The sequence below is a fragment of the Pristiophorus japonicus genome, chromosome 11, assembly GCF_044704955.1.
Source record: "Pristiophorus japonicus isolate sPriJap1 chromosome 11, sPriJap1.hap1, whole genome shotgun sequence".
NCBI lineage: Eukaryota > Metazoa > Chordata > Chondrichthyes > Pristiophoridae > Pristiophorus > Pristiophorus japonicus.
Genome location: NC_091987.1, coordinates 131,657,795 through 131,681,481, shown reverse-complemented (window position 1 = coordinate 131,681,481; position 23,687 = coordinate 131,657,795). Strand labels below are relative to the sequence as shown.

The window sequence follows — 23,687 nt, the reverse complement described above, 5'->3', positions numbered from 1 at the left end:
ACGTACAAGCAAACAAAAGGTTCATTATTTTAAATGCACTTTTTCTATAGGTTCCTCTTTTACGTTACAGGATTCCTACCTCTTGCACGCGATGATCTCTGATCCGGCCAGAAACGATTTGTCTTTGGACATGATCAGTCAGCCACATTGGCTCCTTCTTACCACACTCCCTCCTTTTGTATTTTGGGATGTACATAGCTTTAATGTTTTCGCTTGTGTTTATGCATCTTAAAATTTTAGCCCTAATTCTTTGCCATGGACATTTCTATTCAGAACTTGCTTTGTATTGTTTTTTTTGCTGGTGTGTGCACAAATGTCCAAAGTGAATCGTTTGAAATATTTATTTTTAACTGTTGACGTATTCCCTTGAGTTTCTACTTGTTTTTGTTCTGAAAGTGGCCATCTGGCTGTTGTGGCTTGGCTAGAAGTGACTATAGTACAGAATGCGTCAGTGATGTCTCGGCATCACTCTTTGCTTGTGTTCGAAAGGATTGGGTCCGATGCGATATCATCAAGTTATTAAGACCTAAGGCTTGTTTTAACTTTTATCTGTCTGAACTCATTTTAAATTTAAATTAGATTACTGTGGTGAGTACAGGGTTATGTTTCTTGAAGTGTAAATGCGTATGTTGATGTCCAATATCTTTAGTGATTATTAGCTCTAGAATTTGATTGTTTTTCATTTCTGTTTTGTTCTTACACAGTAGTATCTATCATTTTGCTTCTCCATAGTATCTGTTTGGAGAGTAATTGGGCCCCAGCCTTAAATCACAAGCCATGGCTGACACACTTGCTAAATGTGCTTCTTCTTCTGTTCATTCCAGTGGGCAGACACCAAAAATCAATCCCACAGCGAAGTTCTCCAGTTACCAGGTGAGAAAGAAGAATGTAGGATATCTGTTGACGGGTAAAAGGAGTTCATAAGTTTGTAATATTCAGAATGAATAGGGAGTATCAACAGCAAAACTGTACAAGCAAGACTGGAATAATTTGACAATACATGTGGAAATCAAAACCATCATGCTTCTCTAGTGGCTCAGCTAGTTTCCCCAGTGAGACGCTTAGCCATAATTGCTAAGAAGGTTCCGGGTCTGTGCTGAGCTAGTGGATCTCTGTATGGTTGGCATTAGTTTATCTGGGTTAGGAAGGGAAAATCATCCAGACTGCCCGCTCTTAATTGTTGCCCAGTATTGCATCCTGGAAGTGCGCTTTTCTGGGTGTTGAATGAGGACAAGATCTGGTGCAGCTGTGATGCCCAGTGCAGTAGAATAGTCTGCTGGCAGTTGCTGCCAAAATCATTAATGGCCACTTGAGTTATTGGTGTTAAAGGGGCTGTAAGGTTAAATTATGGGGACAGCTGCACAAACTAGGCTTATATTCTCTTGAGTATAGAAGATTAAGGAGTAATCTCACTGAGGAGTTCAAGATGATTAAAGGATTTGCTAGAATGGATGGAGAGAAACAGGGGAGTCCAGAACAAGGGGGCACAACTGTAAAATAGGCCATTCAGGAGTGATGTCAATCAGCACTTTCTCACACAAAGGGGTCGTGGAAATCCAGAATTCTCTTCCCCAAAAAGCTGTTGAGGCTGAATTGAAATTTTAAAAACTGATTGACAGATTTTTGTTAGGTGAGGGTATTAAAGATCACGGAACCAAGGTGGGTAAAAAGTGTTAACCCACAGATCAGCCATGATTTAATTGAATGGCGAACAGGCTCAGGAGTTGAATGGCCTCCTACTGTTCCTACATTCCTGTTTAACCATAACTCGGGAAGGAGTTAATGCCTGCAGAAGAGGGAAAAATTTGTAAGGGAGGTGGGTGTATTTTGTAGTTTTATGATTAAAATATCAGATTCAGTAAAGGTACTGGACACGGTGCTGAAAGCGAGAATAAATGTTCAAACAGTGCATTCTGTTTTTTTCAAACTGCATACTACTATCATTATGAATCTAATTATTGTCAGTCATGTGCTGTAATGATGGATATATCGCCATCGTGAATGAATGTCATGTAATTCTGATTTTATTTTTCATGCTAAAGCAGCTTTCTTCTGTTCTCATTTTCAGGCTCTTGCTCCATTTTGTCTAGATGAGGATTCTTCATCTGAGGTCATTCATTCTATTTCATCTGGTTCCGTAAACAATTTCTAACCTCATTAAGCTTTACTCATCTGTTTCTCTATATCATTAACCCTTGCTGAAGAGAAATACTAGAACTGTATGAAAGTAGGTGCAAAGTAGTTCATGTAGTGAAAACCTTTTTCCCCAATTGCATCATTTGGCAGCTTCAGAAGACTACAGGATAAAGATTATTGTGAATAATATATGATCGCTAAACAAACTGATCAAATTATCCATTGCTAATTAGTGGCACTATAAATTCAGTGCACTGATTGAATTTCAAATTCATATGGAGGATGAGAAAGTTGGATCTCTAACCAGCGTACTAAGCTTAAATAAAGGAGACTATGAAGGTATGAGGGCAGAGTTGGGTAAAATGGACTGGGAAAAGAGATTAATAGATTAGGGACAGTTGATGAACAGTGGTGTACATTTAAGGAGATATTTCACAACTCAAGAAAAATATATTCCAGTGAGGAGGAAAGGGTGTAAGAGAAAAGATAGCCACCTGTGGCTAACTAAAGAAATAAAGGATGGTATCCAACTAAAAACAAGGGCATACAAAGTGGCCAAAACTAATGGGAGGACAGAAGACTGGGAAGCTTTTAAAAGCCAGCAAAGAACGACAAAAAAATTATTAAGAAAGGGAAGATAGACTATGAAAGTAAACTAGCACAAAATATAAAAACAGATAGCAAGAGTTTCTATAGGTATATAAAAAGGAAAAGAGTGGCTAAAGTAAATGTTGGTCCCTTCGAGGACGAGACTGGAATTAGTAATGGGGAACATGGAGATGGCAGAAACTCTGAACAAATATTTTGTATCAGTTTTTACGGTAGAGGATACTAACAATATTCCAACAGTGGATAGTCAAGGGGCTATGGGGGGGAGGAACTTGCACAATCACAATGGAGGTGGTACTCAGTAAGCTAACGGGACTATGGGAGATCTGGAGTTACTCTCAGCTCTCTCCATGACAGAACCAACACATGAAGACACAGCTACCTCTAGAGCTTGAATGTCTGCTAGGGTTACAGCCCAAACTGGATTGGACAACACACAGACAAGAAGATTACTGCCAACAGTCCCAAACATGAGTACCTCTGAGTCACACTATAGAGTTAGATAATACAATTACACTATGCATCTGATCTTAATAGTTCAGATACAGCCACGATAATTACAGAATTACAGAACAAATATTTTGTATCAGTCTTTACGGTAGAGGACACTAACAATATTCCAAAAGTGGATAGCCAAGGTGCTTTAGGGGGGAGGAACTTAACACAATCACTAAGGAGGTGGTACTCAGTAAGCTAATGAGACTAAAGGCAGATAAATCCCCTGGACCTGATGCATTGCATCCTATGGTCTTAAGAGAAGTAGCAGCAGGGATTGTGGATGCATTGGTTGTAATTTACCAAAATTCCCTGGATTCTGGGGAGGTCCCAACAGATTAGAAAACTGCAAATGTAACGCCCCTATTTTAAAAAGGAGGCAGACAAAAAGCAGGAAACTATAGACCAGTTAGCCTAACATCTGTCGTTGGGAAAATGTTGGAGTCCATTATTAAAGAAGCAGTAGCAGCACATTTGGAAAAGCATAATTTTGTCAGGCAGAGTCAGCATGAATTTATGAAGGGGAAGTCATGTTTGACAAATTTGCTGGAGTTCTTTGAGGATGTAACGAACAGGGTGGATAAAGGGGAATCAGTCGTGTATTTGGACTTCCAGAAGGCATTTGACAAGGTACTACATAAAAGGTTACTGCACAAGATAAAAGTTCACGGGGTTGGGGATAATATATTAGCATGGATAGAGGATTGGCTAACTAACAGAGAAGTGAGAGTCAGGATAAATTATTCATTCTCTGGTTGGCAACCAGTAACTAGTGGGGTGCCGCAGGGATCAGTGTTAGGACCCCAATTATTTACAATCTATATTAACGACTTGGATGAAGGGACTGAGTGTAACATAGCCAAGTTTGCTGACGATACAAAGATGGGAGGAAAAGCAATGTGTGAGGAGGACACACAAAATCTGCAAAAGGACATAGACAGGCTAAGTGAGTGGGCAAAAATTTGGCAGATGGAGTATAATGTTGGAAAGTGTGAGGTCATGCACTTTGGCAGAAAAAAATCAAAGAGCAAGTTATTATTTAAATGGCGAAAGATTGCCAAGTGCTGCAGTACAGCGGGACCTGGGGGTACTTGTGCATGAAATACAAAAGGATAGTATGCAGGTACAGCAAGTGATCAGGAAGGCCAATGGATTCTTGGCCTTTATTGCAAAGGGGATGAAGTATAAAAGCAGGGAAGTCTTGCTACAGCTATACGAGATATTGGTGAGGCCACACCTGGAATACTGCATGCAGTTTTGGTTTCCATATTTACAAAAGGATATACTTGCTTTGGAGGCAGTTCAGCGAAGGTTCACTAGGTTGATTCCGGGGATGAGAGGGTGGACTTATGAGAAAAGGTTGAGTAGGTTGGGCCTCTACTCATTGGAGTTCAGAAGAATGAGAGGTGATCTTATCGAAACGTTTAAGATTATGAGGGGGCTTGACAAGGTGGATGCAGAGAGGATGTTTCCATTGATGGGGGAGACTAGAACTAGAGGGCATGATCTTAGAATAAGGGGCTGCCCATTTAAAACAGAGATGAGGAGAAATTTCTTCTCTGAGGGTTGTAAATCTGTGGAATTCGCTGCTTCAGAGAGCTGTGGAAGCTGGGACATTGAATACATTTTAGACAGAAATAGACAGTTTCTTAAACGATATGGGGAATAAGGGGTTATGGGGAGCAGACAGGGAAGTAGAGCTGAGTCCATGATCAGATCGGCCATGATCTTATTGAATGACGGAGCAGGCTCGAGGGGCCGTATGGCCTACTCCTCCTATTTCTTATGTTCTACTTATGTTTTTATTAACAGCAGAGAGGGGAACTTGATACAAGCAAGTTAAGCAGTGGTGCAATGATGTTGTTAACAGTAATTTTATTTTTTTTTAAGTTAAGAACTATTCTCTCTCTACGGTACCAAGTGGGCATAAATTTAAGAAAGAAAGAAAGACTTGCATTTTTATAATACTGTTGTAATGTGAAAAACACGGCAGCAAATTTGGCGCATAGCAAACTCCCTCAAACAGCAATGTGCTAATGACCAGATAATCTGTTTTTGTTATGGTGATTGAGGGATAAATATTGGCCAGGACACTGGGGATAACTCCCCTCTCTACTTCGAAATAGTGCCGTGGGATCTTTTACGTTCATCTGAGAGAGCAGACGGGGCCTCGGTTTAACATCTCATCCGAAAGGTGGCACCTCCGACAGTGCAGCACTTCCTCATCTCTGCACTCGTGTCAACCTAGATTTAGATTTAGGAACCCACAACCTTCTGACTCGGAAGCAAGTGTTCTACCCACTGAGGCACAGCTGACAAACAATTACCAGGGAGGTTACAGACGGTGGTTCAAATGTTTTTTTTCTGCCACAACCCACTATTAAAGCAGTCTACAAAATGATTTTAAAAGAAAATTCATTGCTTGAAAAAGAGGAGTATTAAATACAATAGGGAGTGAACAGCATGGCAGGATTCGAGCTCATGTTGATAAAGGTACCAACAGATACACGAAGGGCTGAGTGACCCATTTCTGTGCTGTAATATTCTATGATTCATACCCTAAGAAGCCCTTCAGTCCTCTTAATAGTTTTAGAAATGGATTTCAGAATTCCATTGCATTCAGCATACTTTTTATACTTTGAAATGTTGCACAAACTTCTACATTTTATAATGAAAGAACAGTTGATGGACAATTCAGAGTAGGTTTTTTGTAAAATATTGGGCTAGACTTTCCACTTCACATCGCCCATCTATGGCCCATCTATCGCCCAAAATGGACCCCTCTTGCCCATTTTGAGCAAAAAGTGGAAACTAGGCCCAAAATATCGCCGGAAAAATAGGCCCCCAAGTTTCCACTTTGATCGCTGAGATGATCGCCACACAAGGCCCATCCCAAGTTTCAGCACTTAGCATGCACTTCGCTGGGCCGATGCAAGGCCCAAAAGAGTGCTCAAAAATAGTTGCTTTTTCAGAGCCTTATAAAGGGAAATGGGCACTACGGACGCCATTGCCTCTGAGGAAGGGTGGAGAATTGTCTGAGTTATTTAGAGAGTAAAATTGAAGCCAATTGTACTCTGAAATTTAGGACAGGGAATATAAATAGGTATTATCACATTATCTATGCTAAATAGATCTCATGATATATCAGAATTATTTAATAAACAGTTTTTACACACAAGTTATGTAATGATATTCCGTGGTGAAACAGAATAAACAAACAAATCTGCATGAAGAACTGTATATTGTAAAACTTATGTAAATAATAGAGAAGGTACAAAAGTTGTAGAAAGTTTTTTTTTTATTAACAAAAATAATGTTTTTTTAAGAACTAATGAACAACACCCTCCCTCCAACCCCCGCACCAACCCACCCTTCCCTCAAAATCCCCAGAACATTAGAAGAAGAATAAATTGAACATTTTAAAGAACAAGTGGCCATTTCAGTCATGCCAACAAGTGACCATTTCAGAAAGAATGGAAAGTGAACAGTTAAGTAATGATAAAAAGTGAACATTTAACTATTGAATACAATTGGCCAATTTAGTAACAATAACAATAACAAGAGTATAATAAATTGATAACAGCAAGTGAACATTTTAAAACAAGTGAACTACATAGAAAAGGACTCCCCCCTCCCTACCTGCGGCCACGTTTCCCTCCAGATCCTGTCCCACACTGTGTTTGCACTCCCACCCGCCTGTTTTGGTCTACGCAGACTGTCACCAAGACGTCGTGCAGAGTGGGATGTCAAGACTTCCTGCCGTTGTGGAGGTGACGGAGAGGAAGCGGAAGCGGAAGCCTGAGGCTCTACTTCCAAGTCCGGAGGAACTGTGCCCTCCGTACTCGCTTGCGTGCTCGAGGAGTTTAACTGCGATCAGACTCGACACCTTGGGGTGCAGCGCCATGTCCAGCCAGCAACGTATGCCGTAGGGCATTGGTTGCGGCTGTCTGCTGCCGAATAGCCACCAAGATCTCCCTTGCAGTCAGTAACTGCTCAGAAGACCAGTTGGAAAAGTTCTGGCAGAACTCGCTCCAGGATGCTGGACACTGGTTCCAGTTCGCAGAGAATCCCTTAAATCCGTGGATAAGGTCGCGACCAATCGCTACCGTCTCCCTGCACAGGGAAATCAAGCTCTTTGTCTGGCCCTCCAAGGCAGGCGATTGCTCGCCACGCTGACCAGATCTCCGTGGGATCGGTGTTTGCAATGTGACGCGCCTTGGCGTCACCACCTGCACACTGCTTGGTCCTGGTGCTTCTTCCATCTCAACCGAGATGGCCGCAGGTTGTTCCTCCCCCGCAAAAAAAATCTCCTCTTCTTCCGTCTCCGTCTTCTCTTCCTCCTCCTCCTGCTGAAGCACAGCAGCAGGAGTCTGCAGTGGCTCCTCGTCTTCTTCTGCCTCCTGTGATGCTGGAGACGGTTCAGTGGTAGTGGACTCCACTGACTCGACGACCACTTGACCTTTAATTTGATAAACAACGATTAACTATTCAAATCATTGTATTACAATTTTTCTCGAAGTCAAAACATTGCAATGCTTTCATTTACCCCTTGTGCACAGGTGATCACAAGCTCTAACATGACCTCAATCGAACATCTATAGTACATCACCATTATAGATCAGATTATATTATAATTGCATAACATTACATTGTAATTGCATAACATCAAATTACATTTTAATTACATAACATTACATGCGTAACTATGATATTTTCAGTATTTACTAATGAACAATGCACATTTCTCATTACTCACATGTCTCAAGGGTGGGTTCGGCCACACCACGGGATATGACCGAACGGCTTTCTGGCCCCACCAAGGCCACCGCGAGCTCCTTGTAGGCAGTCAGAGTGTGCAACATTGCAGGGCACCCTGCGCTGCTCCCGATTATTGATCGAGATCTTCTTCTGTAAATGATACGATAACATTGCACGGCATAAGCAAATGGATCAGGCAAGTTAAGACATTGAAGACATTTAAGACTGACAGATTAAAATGTTCTATTACAAATTAGCATTACATTGCAAATTTCACATTACAACATTTAACTTTATGCTGGGTTGCATAAATTTATTCATAATTTAGTTATGTTTAAATGTAACCAAATAACATTGCAGATTCTTGTTACTATTTAGATCATTATAAATTTCAACTTACTCTCGCAGCTGCCAGTAGGCTGTTCCAACATTTGCAGCATTGGTCCGGTGTCCGGGCTTCATTCAATGCCGACATGACCACGTCGGCAATCTCTGCCCAAATACTCCGATATGCATGGGGTGGGGGTTTCCCATGCCCACCTCGTGTCAGATCCTCCCACCTGATGCTGACAACATTCACGAGGGCCTCATTGGCCTCCTCGCTGGAAGGCTTGGCCCTATGCCTCTCAAGTGTTGCCTCTATGTCAATTATTATGAGTTGATTCAGACCACAAAATACCTTCTCCTCTCTCTCTCTCTCACCCCGCCCCTCACAGAGCTTCTGAGCATGTGTGATGACCCCTGACCTCTCAAAACGCGGGAAGGAGCATCAACCTGCAAAAAAAAATCAACCTGCACATGCGCAGTGATGCGTTGTTCGGGAAACTTTTTTTTTCATTCACTTCTGTTTTCTTTGGGCAATCGTGAGATTGCCGAGAAATCACATCGCCCATTTGACATCGCTGGGGTAAGGTTGAGTGGAAAATTGCAAAGAAAAAAAATGGGCCTTGAGCCGGCGATCAGCACGGGCGATAGGTCCCTCATCCCTGGAACAAGGCCCATTTTTTTTCGGCCTTAGCCTGAAAGTAGAAAGTCTAGCCCATAATCTCCAGTGGGTTAGCAACGTGTAATTTAAAGGGAACACTAAAGGAACTTATACAAATAGGTGAGTCTGTGGGGAAATGTGGCTCAATAGTGGATTGATTTGCCAGTATATTGACTGTGCTTGGTTCAAAACACTGACTTGTGATCGGTGTTCTGCACGCCATGCTCTGGCTAATTTGTGCAACTTTAAAACTGGAACGCGTCAACTATCGAGTCACAAGCTACTACAGGATGAAGGACTATCACTACTACCTACCCATAATATATTTGAAATCGTATGTCTGTGTGCACAGCCTGTCAACTTCCTGCCTGTGGTGGGGCAGGCTTTAGCTACAATGTAACAAGTTTGCATACACAGTTTCCATTATAAATATGCACGGCGGAATTTATAATGCTGATATAAAAATAAAGATGGATGTATAGCATTAAAATTGGAACGGAATTATCTCATCACATCCTGGTTCAGTTATTGCCTGGCCTTTAATTCTACTTTACCTGAAGACTTGGTCTTGACTCTCCGTCAGCAACTGGTTGTGTTGAAAAATGTTAGGTATTGAATTTCTCCAAATTTATCCAACAGGTAGTAGATTATGTTGGTGAGTAAGTTGTTCAATTAATTATACTTTCAGTTTGCTGTGTTTCTTTACACGTTGTACCTTTAGCTGGCTGCCTGAGGAAAAGAGTGTTCGAAGATCAGGCCCTTAAAACTGTCACCAAGCTCATGGTCTACAGGGCTGTAGTAATACTCACCCTCCTGTATGGCTCAGAACCATGGACCATGTCCAATAGACACCTCAAGTCGCTGGAGAAATACCACCAACGATGTCTCCGCAAAATCATAAAAATCCCCTGGGAGGACAGATGAACCAACGTTAGCGTCCTCGACCAGACCAGCATTGAAGCACTGACCACACTTGATCAGCTCCGCTGGGCAGGCCACATAGTTCGCATGCCAGACACGAGACTCCCAAAGCAAGCGCTCTACTCAACTCCTTTACGGAAAACGAGCCAAAGGTGGGCAGCGGAAACATTAAAGGACACCCTCAAAGCCTCCTTGATAAATTGCAACATCCCCACTGACACCTGGGAGTCCCTGGCCAAACACCGCCCGAAGTGGAGGAAGTGCATCCGGGAAGGCGCTGAGCACCTCGAATCTCGACGCCAAGAGCATGCAGAAAACAAGCGCAGGCAGCGGAAAGAGGGTGCGGCAAACCAGTCCCACCACCCCTTTCCTTCAACCACTGTCTATTCCACCTGTGACAGAGACTGTGGTTCTCGTATTGGACTGTACAGCCACCTAAGAACTCATGCTAAGAGTGGAAGCAAGTCTTCCTCGATTCCGAGGGACTGTCTATGATGATGATATGCAGGAGAAAGGTTTTCTCAGCACAATTGTTAATGTAGATATTAACAAGTAAATTTATTTAAATTGAATTCTTGTGTCGTTGGGGTTGAAGGTGGCAGCTCTCAAAGAGTTTTCCGCTTAATGTATCATGCACTCACCAGTTGCATGCAAGAGGATGTGTCTTCATCTCAATCTCAAACCAGCACCCTTTATTGTACCAGTATGAATTCTGTTTTCTTCATGCAATCCAATCTTCAAGTGAGATTGCCAAGTAATTGCAGTTTGGTGTAGTGGACGAGCCCCTCACGAGGAACAAGCTGGAAATGCCCAATGTCACTGCAGCCATTAGGGAGAGGAGGCTTATGTCTCATTGTTCTGGGCTGGAGGTTTGGAGTTGAGAAGATGATGAGCTAATCCCTCATACCATTTGACCCTATGAAATTTAACAATGTATTAATCGGATTGAAAGCTGTTTTAAGAACATAAGAAATAGGAGCAGGAGTAGGCCATTTGGCCCCTCGAGCCTGCTCCGCCATTCAATAAGATCATGACTGATCTGATCTTGACCACTTCCCTGCCCGCTCTCCATGACCCTTGACTCCCTTATCATTCAAAATGATGATGTTTTAAATATTGTTTTAATAACGAGTATTCTCTTTTCTTTCAGACGGAAAGTTCCGCCATGGAACTAGAGTTTCAGAGGAAACGTGAAGTCAAACTGGAGAAAGCAAGGCATGAAGCCCAAGTGGAATCTCAACGGTTGGAATGGCAGAAGTCCAAGCAGGTGCTAAAGTTATTTGATGCCTACATCTGTTCAAAAGCTTCATATCAGAACATGGAAAAAGGCCATTCAGCCCATCAGGCCCAATCCATCCAGTGTCCATGTCTGATTATTTTATCACCTATTCCCAACCCCATGTGTTGATCCCCTGCTTTTCGTACTTCCTTTTCACTCCCCCAAAATAATCAAGCCATGCTATTAATCATCCCCTTGACAGAAATCAAATTCAGTTCCCTTTTCGACTACCGTTGGCAGGAGTCTGATCCACATAGCCACTATCCTCTCTAACTGTGCTTGAGACCTGCTATTGTTGTGCTTGCATTCTTCTGTCCTATACTCGTTGTCCAAATTGAATAACTTGCTGATTGCAGCCATATACAAAACTTTCATTATTTTAAAGACTGGTATCATGTCAGCTTTTTTCCCAACAAATATAAATTTAGTTATGTCATGTATTCAACTACCATTGTAACCCATGTATAAGCTGACCGAAATTGTACACCTTGAGAACATTGAGGGGGTGAACTTGTGGGAGACACTCCTAACCTGGACCTTCAGGTATAAAAGGGGAAGGTCCACCCACCTTCATCACTTGATGTCTTGGTAATAAAGGTAACTGGTCACAGAGTGACCTTCTCTCAAGTATGGACCTCGTGTGCATTTATACTGTATAGTAAGGATATATCATTGGCGACGAGAAACTAGGATTTAAACCAGCGAACATGGCCACTAGCAGCACAGAAGAGAGGTACTGTGTTTTGGTGATGATTGGCACGTCTTTATTGAGAGACTACAGCAAAGTTTTGTCACTAAGGAATGGTTGGGCAGGATTCGGCCGACAAATGCAGGGCTCATCTCCTGACGGTTTATGGATCCAGAACGTACTCCCTGATGAAGGACCTTCGAGTGCCAGAGAAGCCGGCGGACAAGACATTTGAAGAGCTCAGTAAGTTGATCGGGGAACATCGTAAACCGGCGAACAGCATGCACATGGCGAGACACCGGTTTTACACGCATCGACGGCGAGAAGGGCAAAGCGTTCCTGACTTCGTGGCAGACTTCCGGCGACTGGCGAGTCTATATAAGTTCCAAGATGCATGCAGAGCGGAGATGCTGTGAGACATTTTTATTGAGGGCATCGGACACGCTGGGGTTTTCAGGAAACTGATTGAGACCAAAGACTTGACCTTGGAAGCGGCGGCTCTGATAGCCCAGACATTTATCTCAGGGGAGGAAGAGACCAGAATGATGTATGACAAAAATCCTGGCTCAAATGCGGCAAACGACCAGGGAGTCAACATTGTTAACGCGGCACACAGTTCTCTAGGCAGACAAGGACAATCGGACATTCCCGAGCATGTAGTCGAACCCAAAGGGGGAATTCAACAGAGACAATGGCTAGCTGAACGGCGATTCATGCCATCGCAATGGACAATGCGGCCAGTAATAGGGCCATCAACACCTGTTAATGGTGCGCTTAAGGACAGTTACAGAGACAGTCAGAGACGATCGACTGGTAATGGACCTTTTGTTTCCAACAACGGGGCCTCCAGCTCATGCTGTAGGTGTGGAGGCAAACACCCAGCCAGAGCTTGCAGTTATCAGCAATATACCTGCAGAAACTGCAACGTCAGCGGTCACTTGGCGCGTATGTGCAGGAAGCCTGCAGCCAGGTTGATGTACGAGGAGGATGGGCCCGATGTAAGTCCTACGAGCCCAAATGAATACTGGGGGAAATCGCTGGAAGCTGAAGTTCAGCGAGTTCATGTGGAGCACATATACAGTTCATATACCAGGACGCCATGGGAGCCAAGGTAGTGATTCACATAAACCTGTACGCCAGGCCAGTATACCACAAGGCCAGAGCGGTGCCGTACGTGATGCGGGAAAAGATAGACTGCGAATTGGACCGTCTGCTGAGGGGAAGGCATCATCTCGCCAGTCGAATTCAGTGACTGGGCGAGCCCGATCGTGCTGGTGCTCAAGGCGGATGGGTCGGTCAGGATATGTGACGATTACAAGGCCACCATCAATCAGGTGTCACTCCAAGACCAGTACCCGCTACCGAGAGCGGAGGACCTCTTTGTGACGCTATCCGGTGGCAAACTTTTTTCAAAATTGGACGTGACCTCAGCTTACATGACCCAGGAGCTGGTGAGTGAGTCGAAGAAGCTGACCACCATCACGACACACAAGGGGTTGTTTGAGTGTAACAGATGTCCGTTCGGGATTCGTTCCGCCGCCGCAATCTTTCAGTGAAATATGGAACGCCTCCTCAAGTCGATTCCAAGGACGGTGGTTTTTCAAGACGACATCCTCATCACGGGTCGCGATACTGAAGAACACCTCCACAACCTGGAGGAGGTGCTACGCAGACTGGACCGGGTAGGGCTGCGACTGAAAAAGGCGAAGTGCGTCTTCTTAGCTCCAGAGGTAGAATTCCTGGGGAGGAGGGTAACAGCAGACACGGGATCAGACCTACCGCGTCCAAAACAGAAGCGATCCAGAGAGCACCCAGACCGCGTAACACGACGGAGCTGCATTCGTTCCTGGGGCTCCTGAACTATTTTGGTAACTTTCTTCCCAAATTGAGCATGCTGTTAGAGCCGTTACACGTGCTCCTACGCAAAGGTCGCGATTGGATCTGGGGGGACCAGGAAAGGGCTTTTGACAGAGCACGCAATTTGTTATGCTCCAACAAACTGTTAACGTTATATGACCCGTGTAAGAAACTTGTTTTAACATGCGATGCGTCGTCCTATGGGGTCGTGTGTGTGTTGCAGCATGTGAATGTCAATGGTCAGTTACAGTCGGTAGCTTATGCATCCAGAAGTCTGTCCCAGGCAGAAAGGGGCTATGGAATGGTAGAAAAGCAAGCACTAGCATGTGATTATGCAGTAAAAAAAATGCACCAGTACCTGTTTGGCAGGAAATTTGAGCTGGAGACAGATCACAAATCCTTAATGTCCCTTTTGCCTGACAACAAGGCCATAAATGCGAACGCATCGGCCGCATACAGAGGTGGGCACTCATGTTAGCCGCCTATGACTACACAATTCGGCACAGACCGGGCATTGAAAACTGCGCCGATGCACTCAGCAGGCTCCCACTAGCCACTACTGAGGGGGCAACTGAGCATGATGCTGAGATGGTCATGGCTGTTGAAGCTTTCGAAAGCGAAGGCTCACCTGTAACAGCCCATCAGATTAAAGTCTGGACAAATAAAGACCCGCTACTGTCTTTAGTTAAGAAATGTGTCCTGAATGGGGACTGGGCAGCCACGTACGGGGCATGCCCTGAGGAATTTAAACCGTTTAATCGGCGCAAGGATGAACTCTCGATTCAGGCCGATTGCCTACTGTGGGGAAATCGAGTAGTCATGCCCCAGATGGGCAGAGAGGTGTTTATCAGAGAACTTCACAATGAGCACCCGGGCATTGTCATGATGAAGGCAGTTGCCAGGTCACACGTTTGGTGGCCAGGGATAGATGCAGACCTGGAACTTTGTGTTCGCAGGTGCAACACGTGTGCTCAGCTGGGCAACGCACCCAGGGAAGCCCCCCTTAGCCCCTGGTCCTAGCCCGCCAAGCCATGGTCACGCATCCATGTGGACTACGCAGGTCCTTTCATGGGAAAAATGTTTTTGGTTGTAGTAGACGCCTACTCCAAATGGATTGAGTGTGCCATTTTAAATTCAAGCACATCCTCTGCCACGGTAGAAAGTCTACGGGCAATGTTCGCCGCCCATGGTCTACCGGATGTCTTGGTCAGTGACAATGGCCCGTGCTTCACAAGCACTGAATTCCAAGACTTCATGGCAGGCAATGGAATCAACCATGTTCAAGCCGGCCTCAAACGGCCAGGCGGAATGAGCAGTGCAGATAATCAAACAGGGGATGCTCAGAATCCAAGGGGGTTCCCTACAAAGCCGCTTATCACATCTCCTGATGGCCAATAGATCCCGACCACACTCGCTCACGGGGGTTCCACCTGCAGAGCTGCTAATAAAAAGGATGCTCAAAACCAGGTTATCCCTTATACACCCCATTATGAAAGAAATTGTTGAGAGCAGGCGTCAGTCACAATGTGACTACCATGACAGGAATGCGAGGGCGCGATGTATTGATGTCAATGACCCTGTTTTTGTCTTTAATTACGCTGCAGGGCCCAAATGGCTTGCAGGCACTGTGATTGCCAAAGAAGGGAATAGGGTTTTGGTAGTTAAACTTACCAGTGGACAAATCTGCCGCAAACACGTGGATCAAACTAAAAGGAGGTTCAGCAACCCCATAGAAGAAGCAGAGGAAGACATAGAGTTTACTGCACCACAGGTGACCGAACACCGGAACCAAGTGGAGGAGAGTCCAGTCACTGTGGGCAGTCGGGACAGGCCTGAGGCACCGCAAACACAGACACTCAGGCCAGCGCCCAACAACTGGAGCCCCAACTCAGGCGCTCTACAAGGGAGCGTAAACCACCAGAGAGACTTAACCTGTGACCCCCATAAGACTTTGGGGGGGAGGTGATGTCATGTATTCAACTATCATTGTAACCCATGTATAAGTTGACCTAAGTTGTACACCTTGAGAACATTGACCACAAGGGGGTGAACTTGTGGGAGACACTCCTAACCTGCTCTTTCAGGTATAAAAGGGGAAGCTCCACCCACCTTCATCACTTGAGATCTTGGTAATAAAGGTAACTGGTCACAGAGTGACCTTCTCTCAAGTATGGGCCTCGTGTGCATTTATACTGTATAGTAAGGATATATCAAGTTACTTCAACCTTTTTATTTTGAATCACTGCTAAGACCTAGATTCAGCCTGATCATATAAGCGCATAAATCATCCTTTCTGAAGTCATGATATACTCTAGAATTGGTGTCACCATTGAGCTATAAAATATCAGTGAAACTTGTCTGCCTTGTAATCAATTGTAATCCCAGTACCCAGTTAGCCTGATTGATAATTGCTTTCTGTGAGTCGTGGCTCAGTGGGTAGAACTCTCACCTCTGAGTCAGAAGGCTGTGGGTTCAAGACCCACTCCAGAAACTTGAGGACAAAAATCTAGGCTGACACGCCAGTGCAGTGCTGCACTGTCAGAGGTGCTGTCTTTTGGCTAAGATGTTAAACCGAGGCTCCATTTACTCTCTCAGGTTGACGTAAAAGATCCCATGAAACTATTTCGAAGGAGAGCAGGTTCCCCCTGGTGTCCTTGCCAATATTTATCCCTCAATCAACGCACTAAAACAGATCTTCTGGTCATTATCACATTGCTGTTTGTGGGAGCTTGCTGTGCGCAAATTGGCTGCTGCGTTTTCTATACTACCACAGTGACTACACATCTTAAAAAGTACTTCATTGGCTGTAAAGCGCTTTGGGATGTCCTATGGTCATGAAAGGTGCTCTATCAATACAAGTCTTTTCTATCTTTGCATTGATCAACAATCATTTCCAATCCTTCTCCTTTCTAGCCTCACTTAGGGGAATCTTAAAAGTAGTTGACATTTGTTTGCATTTTCTATTCCTCCTTCCTATATATAAAGCCCTAGATTTATATATTCAGATTATGATTCATCTGCTGTATCTCACCCCACCTGCATAATTGGTCCAAGACTTTTTGCCAGTAATCAAATTCATAATATAAGCAATTGTTTTTGTAAAGATGTATTTATTAAGCAGCTGTGTGTAAGGGAAACATTCATTATAAATTTTCCAGAAACCCACTTGCTTGACTATCTCCATGCAGACGTCCTAGAAACTTCTTCAAAAATTGTTTCACTGGAGATGTATAACCCAGTCCAATTTATTTAAAAAAAATAATTCTGGGGATATGGCCGTCACTAGGAAGTCCAGCATTTATTGGCCATCTCTAATTGCTCTCGAGAAACTGGTAATGGGCTGTCTTCTTCAACTGCTGCAGTCCATGTCGTGAAGCTCCCACATTGCTGTTAGGGAGGAGTTCCAGAGTTTTGACCCAGTGACGATGATATATTTCCAAGTCAGGATGGTGTGTGACTTGGAGGGAAACTTTGGGGCTGATGATGTTCCCTTGCATCTGCTGCCCTAGCAACCCTTCCCCAACACTGTAAACTGTGACTCATTGTGAGCAACATGAGATCTGCTAGTAGAATATAAAAATGGAACATCTAGCATGCATTTCTCGTCCATCAGACTTGAAGATGCATCAATGCAAAAACAATCCTGTTTTGCCCATTTTAGCCGCGTGTTTGCTCTCATTCCCACGGTCCCCTCTCTTTTACCAAGTCTGGTCTGGAACACAAATGTGTGCATCCGACAGACTTCTAAACATGCTCCTGACAGAGCTCATTGGTCAAACACTGGAGCAATTGGGAATGACCCTGCCCCTCCATCATGAAAACTGTCACATTGGAGAAATCTGAATGTAAATACTGGGAATTGAATCCTGATCTCCAAGTCCAGTAATATTTATTGCAATTACTGAGGCACCCTGTTTACTTTGAGAGAGAAATGCTAAAGTTAGATTTTTTCTTTATAAAGTTTATTTTTCAAACAGACTGTATTTCATTAGGTTTGATTTTGTCTTTTTTATCCCACTGCAAGATCATTTGGCCATTTATTACCTGTGTAATGAAATATTCTAAATATTTTGCTTTATTTTTACATGCATTGAAATCCATCCAGAATACGAATGAGAGTGTAGAGAAGAATGATTCTCAAAACGAGGTGAGTGTCACAAGGAAAGCCTGGGTCGGAGGTTAATTCCCTCCTGTTTGTACTGTGGTACACCCCTGTCAGAACCATATCTGGACCAGTCGAGCAGCAGTTTGGAATAAATTGGTGAAATGAAAAAAAAGCTGTGTCTGAGGATTCCCTTTCTCTTCCCCTATGCCTCCCCCAGAAAAAATGCCTGTATGGATACTGGCAGCATCTATTCGTGTGTTGTGGTGCCAAACTGCATTCATTTGGTTGAGGTAGTTGCGATGGGTTGGTCAGTTCCCAGCAGTAATTCTTTACGTCATGGCTGGGCAGCAGTGGTTTTATAAGCAGACCATGTCTCCTATGAACCAAGACCTAGATCCAGATTTGCACCTTCGACCATTTAATCATTAGCATGTGACTAGCTTATTGCACATTGTGGAACACGTGGGACGTCCACCATCATCTCTTTACACTAATGGGGAAACATGTCCAGTCGCTAGCTCAAAGTTACTTGGTCAGATGCGTTTAAAAGAAGCAAAAGAACTTGGCAAGGTACTATGGGCCCAAATTTCCCCAGGAGTTACTCCATTTTTTTTGGAGCAACTTGATTTTTCTGGAGTATCTTAAAAATCCCCATTCTGCACATTCAATTTGCGCCAGTGTAAGTGAGTTAGTTATGATTTTTAAAAGTTTTTTTTTCAAAAGGCGGCGTTAACAGCCACCTACGCCTGTTTTGGCCATTTAAGTCAGTTTGGACAGCTAATAGTTGCTCCAAAAACTAACTTAGGCCAGCGTATGTGGCCGCACAGAAAACCCTTGCGGAGAGTTAAGAAATCAGCACAGGTAGTCTCCAAATGACAGTGTTATGATAGGAATGCAATTTAAAAAAAAATCCCAAACAGCGAGACTGGACAAGGTGTAGGTGCCATCAGCCTGATTAAACTGAGTATGGGGTTTTTAAGAATAAAAATGATCTTGTCATGAAGGCTGAAGTATAGGGGCCATTTAAGCAAGGGGAGGGTTTTCTTTGTAAATAATAGATCAAGAGCACCAACACTCTCGCCTAATGGATTCGTGTGCGGCATTACATCACATTTGATTTTGACTTCTGCAGCACCAAAGAATTGCCCTGACTCGGTTTAGAAATTTAAAACATTAGACTTAACAAAAAAAGCATGTCAAAATGTGAACTTAAGTTTTGGTGTTCAGCATTGTGTAGTGTGACTCTGATAATGAGTAATATTTTGGAATTTTATGCAGTAGTGGGTGAGCTGTAAGATACTGCAGATAGGGACTTTTTAAATTAAAGATCGCTAGATATTAAAGAACTGGAAAATCTTTGAAGATTCTTCCTCCCCACCCCGCGCCAATCAAAACTCTACCCACCACCAACCTGTTTCTTGTAGCCCTCAGCGTGGGAAGGCAGAGGCCGGTCACTCGGCCCGGGTTAGGCGCGGGACACGTTGGGCCCCACACTGCAGGCATCATCATCACAATCATGGGAGGAGCTACTGCGCATGTGCGAATGCTCCAATGCGCATGCACAATGCTGCCGGCACTCCTACAGATGTTGGGCCCTAGCCCCGCCCCCCTGCCGGCTCTGTTTCAGCAGTACGACTCCAGCTCCACCCCCCACTGCTTTTGCCATGCCACGCCTAGGACAGTCCACGGAGCGGGGTGAATACGGAGCTACATTTTCGGCGCCGTTTTGGGAGCAGAAAGTCGGCGCACCTCAGGTAAACGCTGAAAAAACCGGAGGGAGAAATTTGGGCCCAATAAGTGCAGTAACTAAACTTGCACAATATCTAAACTGTTTCAAAATGAAAAAGCCATAAATCTTTGTAGTACTGTTGAACAAGAAACCCTGACAGAAAGTGGGTGGGGGGGTGGGGGGGGGGGGCGGGTGAGCCTCATGTAGCCGCTCCCAGCTGCATCACACGTAAACGCAGAACGAAACAGGGAATTGAGAACTCTCAAACTCTCAACATCTTTTCCTTTGGAAAATGCTGATCATTTTGACCATCGGCAGCCCATGCACATCAGGCCACACGTTAATAGTCCACAGTTTTCTAGTAATGGTTTTCAATGCCCAGTGAAAGAGATTATGATATCAGATAGCCATCAACAAACAATTCACATACAGTAGTAATGCAGAGCAGCCCAAAGGACACAACTAATGGACTGTATCCTGTGTAAAGCTAAAATACATTGAATCATTAAAAAAATTCCTTCTGGGACATTTTGATTTACGATGATTAGGTCTACTTGTTTGCAGCCAGCTGCATGTATTGGTCACCTACATACCAACTTTGACACAGGACAGTGGGATGCTCACACTGGTCTCCAAGACACATGGCTGGCTGAAGCTGTCTATGTAATTTATTAAAAATCTTAACATCTACTTGCACCTCCTGTCAACCTTTGCCATTATAAATTCCTGTCATATTTATAATGGAAACTGCTTACATAAACTTATAATGGAAATATAAGAATAACAGAATATATGACTTATAAATGGGGGACTGAATTAGACCTGCATGTCCTGGTCCAATTAGCTCCTAGCCTCTAACTCAGTTTCACCTGAAGATTACACTTGGTCTTAGTTCCCCATGTGCAGCGCAATGGGAAATGGGACTCATTTCTTTTGGAAAAGATGGATATAAAATCACATTCCTCATAGCTAAAATTCTCCAGTCCAGGCAACATCCTCGGAAATCTCCTGTGTACCCTCTCTAGTCAAAAATGTCATCTCCCATTGGAGTGCCCCACTGACAACTGGTGCAAGTAACCAGTTGTAATGAGATCAGAATTAGGAGTGTGAGATCTCTCAGGCCAGATTGCTGAAATTATCGTTACTGTGTTTTTGTTACAATATGTGATTTAAAGACGTAAATTGCTTTTGACAACATAACATTGTTGAATTTCTTTTAATTTAACTGCACAATACATTATAAAAAGGGAGATAAAAGTTGAAAATGTATTCACTGCTCACAATGCAGTCTCCTTTCATTGGAGAGACCAAACGCAGATTGGGTGACCGATTTGCGGAGCACCTCCATTCAGTCCATAAGCGTGACCCCGAGCCTCCAGTCGCCTGTCACTTTAATTCTCCGCTCCACTCCCACTCTGATCTCTCCGTCCTCGGCCTCCTGCACTGTTCCAGCGAAGCTCACCGTAAGCTTGAGAAACAGCACTTCATCCTTCAATTAGGCACTTTACAGCCTCTGGACTCAACATCGAGTTCAACAATTTAAGTCCATAACTTTCTGCCCCTATTTTTTTTCAGGAGGCAGCAGTTTATGATTCTGCCATCCTATTTGCAACATTTGATCACTCCTGCCTTCCCTTCACTCCACTCACAGACCATCCCTTCTGTTCTTTCCTCCCCTCCCCCTTTCCCTGCCTCTCATAAAATCATAGAAATTTACAGCACGGAAGGAAGCCATGTCGGCCCATTGTGTCCACGCAGGTCGACAAAGAGCAATCTAGCCTAATCCCACTTTCTAGCTCTTGGTCCATAGCCTTGTAGGTTACTGCACTTCAAGTGCATATCCAAGTACTTTTTAAATATGGTGAGGGTTTCTGCCTCTACCACCCTTTCAGGCAGTGAGTTCCCGAACCCCACCATCCTCTGGGTGAAGACATTTCCTCTCAAATCCACTCTAAACCTCCTACCAATTACTTTAAATCTATGCCATCTCAATAAAGTCTCCCTTCAGCCTCCTCTGTTCCAAAGAAAACAAATTCAATCTTTCCTCATAGCTAAAATTCTCCAGTCGGGGCAACACCTTCGAAAATCTCCTGTGTACCCTCTCTAGTGCAAACACATCTTTCCTGTAATGTGGTGACCAGAATTGCATGCAGTACTCTAGCTGTGACGTAACTAGTGTTTTATACAGTTTAAGCGTAACCTCCCTGCTCTGGTATTCTATGCCTCGGTTAATAAAGGCAAGTATTCCATATGCCTTCTTAACCATCTTATCTATCTGGCCTGTTACCTTCAGGGATCTGTTGACATGCATTCCAAAGTCCCTTTGTTTCTCTACACTTCTCAGTATCCTACCATTTATTGTGTATTCCCTTGCCTTGTTAGCCCTCCCCAAATGTATTACCTCACGCTTCTCTGGATTGAATTCCATTTGCTCTGCCCACCTGACCAGTTCATTGACATCTTCCTGCAATCTACAGCTTTCTTCTTCATTATCAACCACACAGCCAATTTTTGTATCATCGGCAAACTTCTTAATCATACACCCTACATTCAAGCCTCCGCACCTGCTTAAAATCTGTTACATCTCTAACTTTTTCAGTTCTGACGAAGGGTCTCAGACCTGAAAAATTCTCTCCCCACGGACGCTGCCTGGCCTGCTGAGTGTTTCCAGCATTTTCTGTTTGTTGTTTTGGATTTCAGCATCCGCAGTATTTTGCTATTGTCAAAATGAATCTTACCACATATAGATTTCAGTACTGCTGTGTCCCAAAGCCAGGAAAGATTTATATTTCAGAGGATGCACCCTCGGCAGCGATATTGCTTCACAAGGTGTTTGCAAATTGCAGTCATCTGTTCCTTAACATAGTAATATTGGTGATTCACTGCACACATCTGCAATTAGAAATTGTTCCAATTCAATGTAGAATTTTTTTTAAGTTGCATGTCAAAACATATACTACAGAGGGACCTGCAGTCGTGATAACTGAGCTGAGTATTTCTTTCAACTAAGTTCATTTAAAATCTTATAGGATGAAGAGAAGACTCCCACAGTGACTCCCACATTGTCTCCTATAGCATCCCCCACAGCTCCTTTTGGACTGAAGCCACGATCTGGTAAGTAATCTTTTCAGCTGGATCACAATAAGAGGCAGCCGTCCTCTTACTCCAAGGCAATGTACCGTGAGATTAAAAGGGTTTCTCAAAGAATGGCCATCTATTATTTAGACATGACTCTCAAAAAGAAACCTTTGAGGTAATGGTGGGAATTATGAAGCATCTCTCTTTAATGGGAAAGACGAAATCTTTGGGGAATTCTTTCAGTCGAAGTGAGGTAAAAAGATCACTGCCCTTTGGAATGCATACAATCACATATTATCAATGACACATTGCATAACACATTAGCATGGTTATTGGCTCAGTACCTGTTTACTGCGCTAAGGCATTAAGTTTAAGTGCTTTGGGACAATTGTTAGAGTTTTCCACCACTTTGTTGAGGTCTATGCAGAATTTTTAAAAAGTTTATGTTCAAATTTTGATCAGGTTGCCGTTGTGGGCTGGTGTCTAGATTCTTGGTTATCTTCTGACCAAACAGCACCCAATACATCATTGTAAACCTGCACGGACAGTTCAGCCCAGTCTGCCACTTTGGCTGTGATTTCTGTTAATAGATTGAGTAACCTCAAACAGGTCACTGTGGGCTCCACAATGGTGGCAATATTAAGTATCCGTATTTGTAAACTAGTTTGCAGTAACGTTCACTTTAAGGCCAGAATTTGTTAGATTGTGTGTAGAAGCCAAGGTTTGCTGTTTCTGAAGATGTCTGATTTGAAGTAAATGAAGAATGAATGTGTGGATATATGTTTATGTTGTTATGTCTGCTATCCTAGTTCCTCAGCAGCTTGTGGGACAGTTACCTAACCATCACAATAAAGCCTTGACTGGGAATGCATGTTCATGTGGTATAGGTCAACAGAATAGTTCTATTGATCAATATTATTTTCTTTTAATTTTGTTTTTTGTTGCCATTGTGAGAGTGATAATGATTTGCACATCTCACATTTACACAAATCTTGCGCGTCTCACTCCTCCATAGACCATTAAGGCTGTACATTTTCAGTTTGTGGC

The 23,687-nt window shown here is 43.6% G+C and overlaps 2 protein-coding genes across 10 annotated transcripts in view; one reads left to right on the top strand and one right to left on the bottom strand.

Annotated features, from left to right (window-relative positions):
- The window catches only part of lrch1 (leucine-rich repeats and calponin homology (CH) domain containing 1), a 229,371-nt gene that overhangs the window by 166,963 nt on the left and 38,721 nt on the right, over positions 1 to 23,687 (top strand). For all 9 annotated transcript variants that reach the window (XR_011595900.1, XR_011595903.1, XR_011595901.1 and 6 more), the window contains exons 13-17: positions 825 to 873; positions 2,069 to 2,110; positions 11,055 to 11,171; positions 17,834 to 17,875; positions 22,592 to 22,676. Coding sequence is in view for 2 of the 9 variants with exons in the window: in XM_070894070.1 (XP_070750171.1) it covers positions 825 to 873; positions 2,069 to 2,110; positions 11,055 to 11,171; positions 17,834 to 17,875; positions 22,592 to 22,676 (335 nt within the window). In the remaining 7 variants the exon portion in view is untranslated. The remainder of the gene's footprint in view (positions 1 to 824; positions 874 to 2,068; positions 2,111 to 11,054; positions 11,172 to 17,833; positions 17,876 to 22,591; positions 22,677 to 23,687) is intronic.
- On the bottom strand, positions 6,630 to 8,700 carry LOC139276297 (uncharacterized). Its single transcript, XM_070894071.1, has 3 exons — positions 8,399 to 8,700; positions 7,997 to 8,148; positions 6,630 to 7,699 (listed from the first exon to the last, which is right to left on the bottom strand). Exons 1-3 carry the CDS (start codon positions 8,458 to 8,460, stop codon positions 7,104 to 7,106), a joined length of 810 nt encoding a protein of 269 aa, XP_070750172.1. The 5' UTR covers positions 8,461 to 8,700; the 3' UTR covers positions 6,630 to 7,103.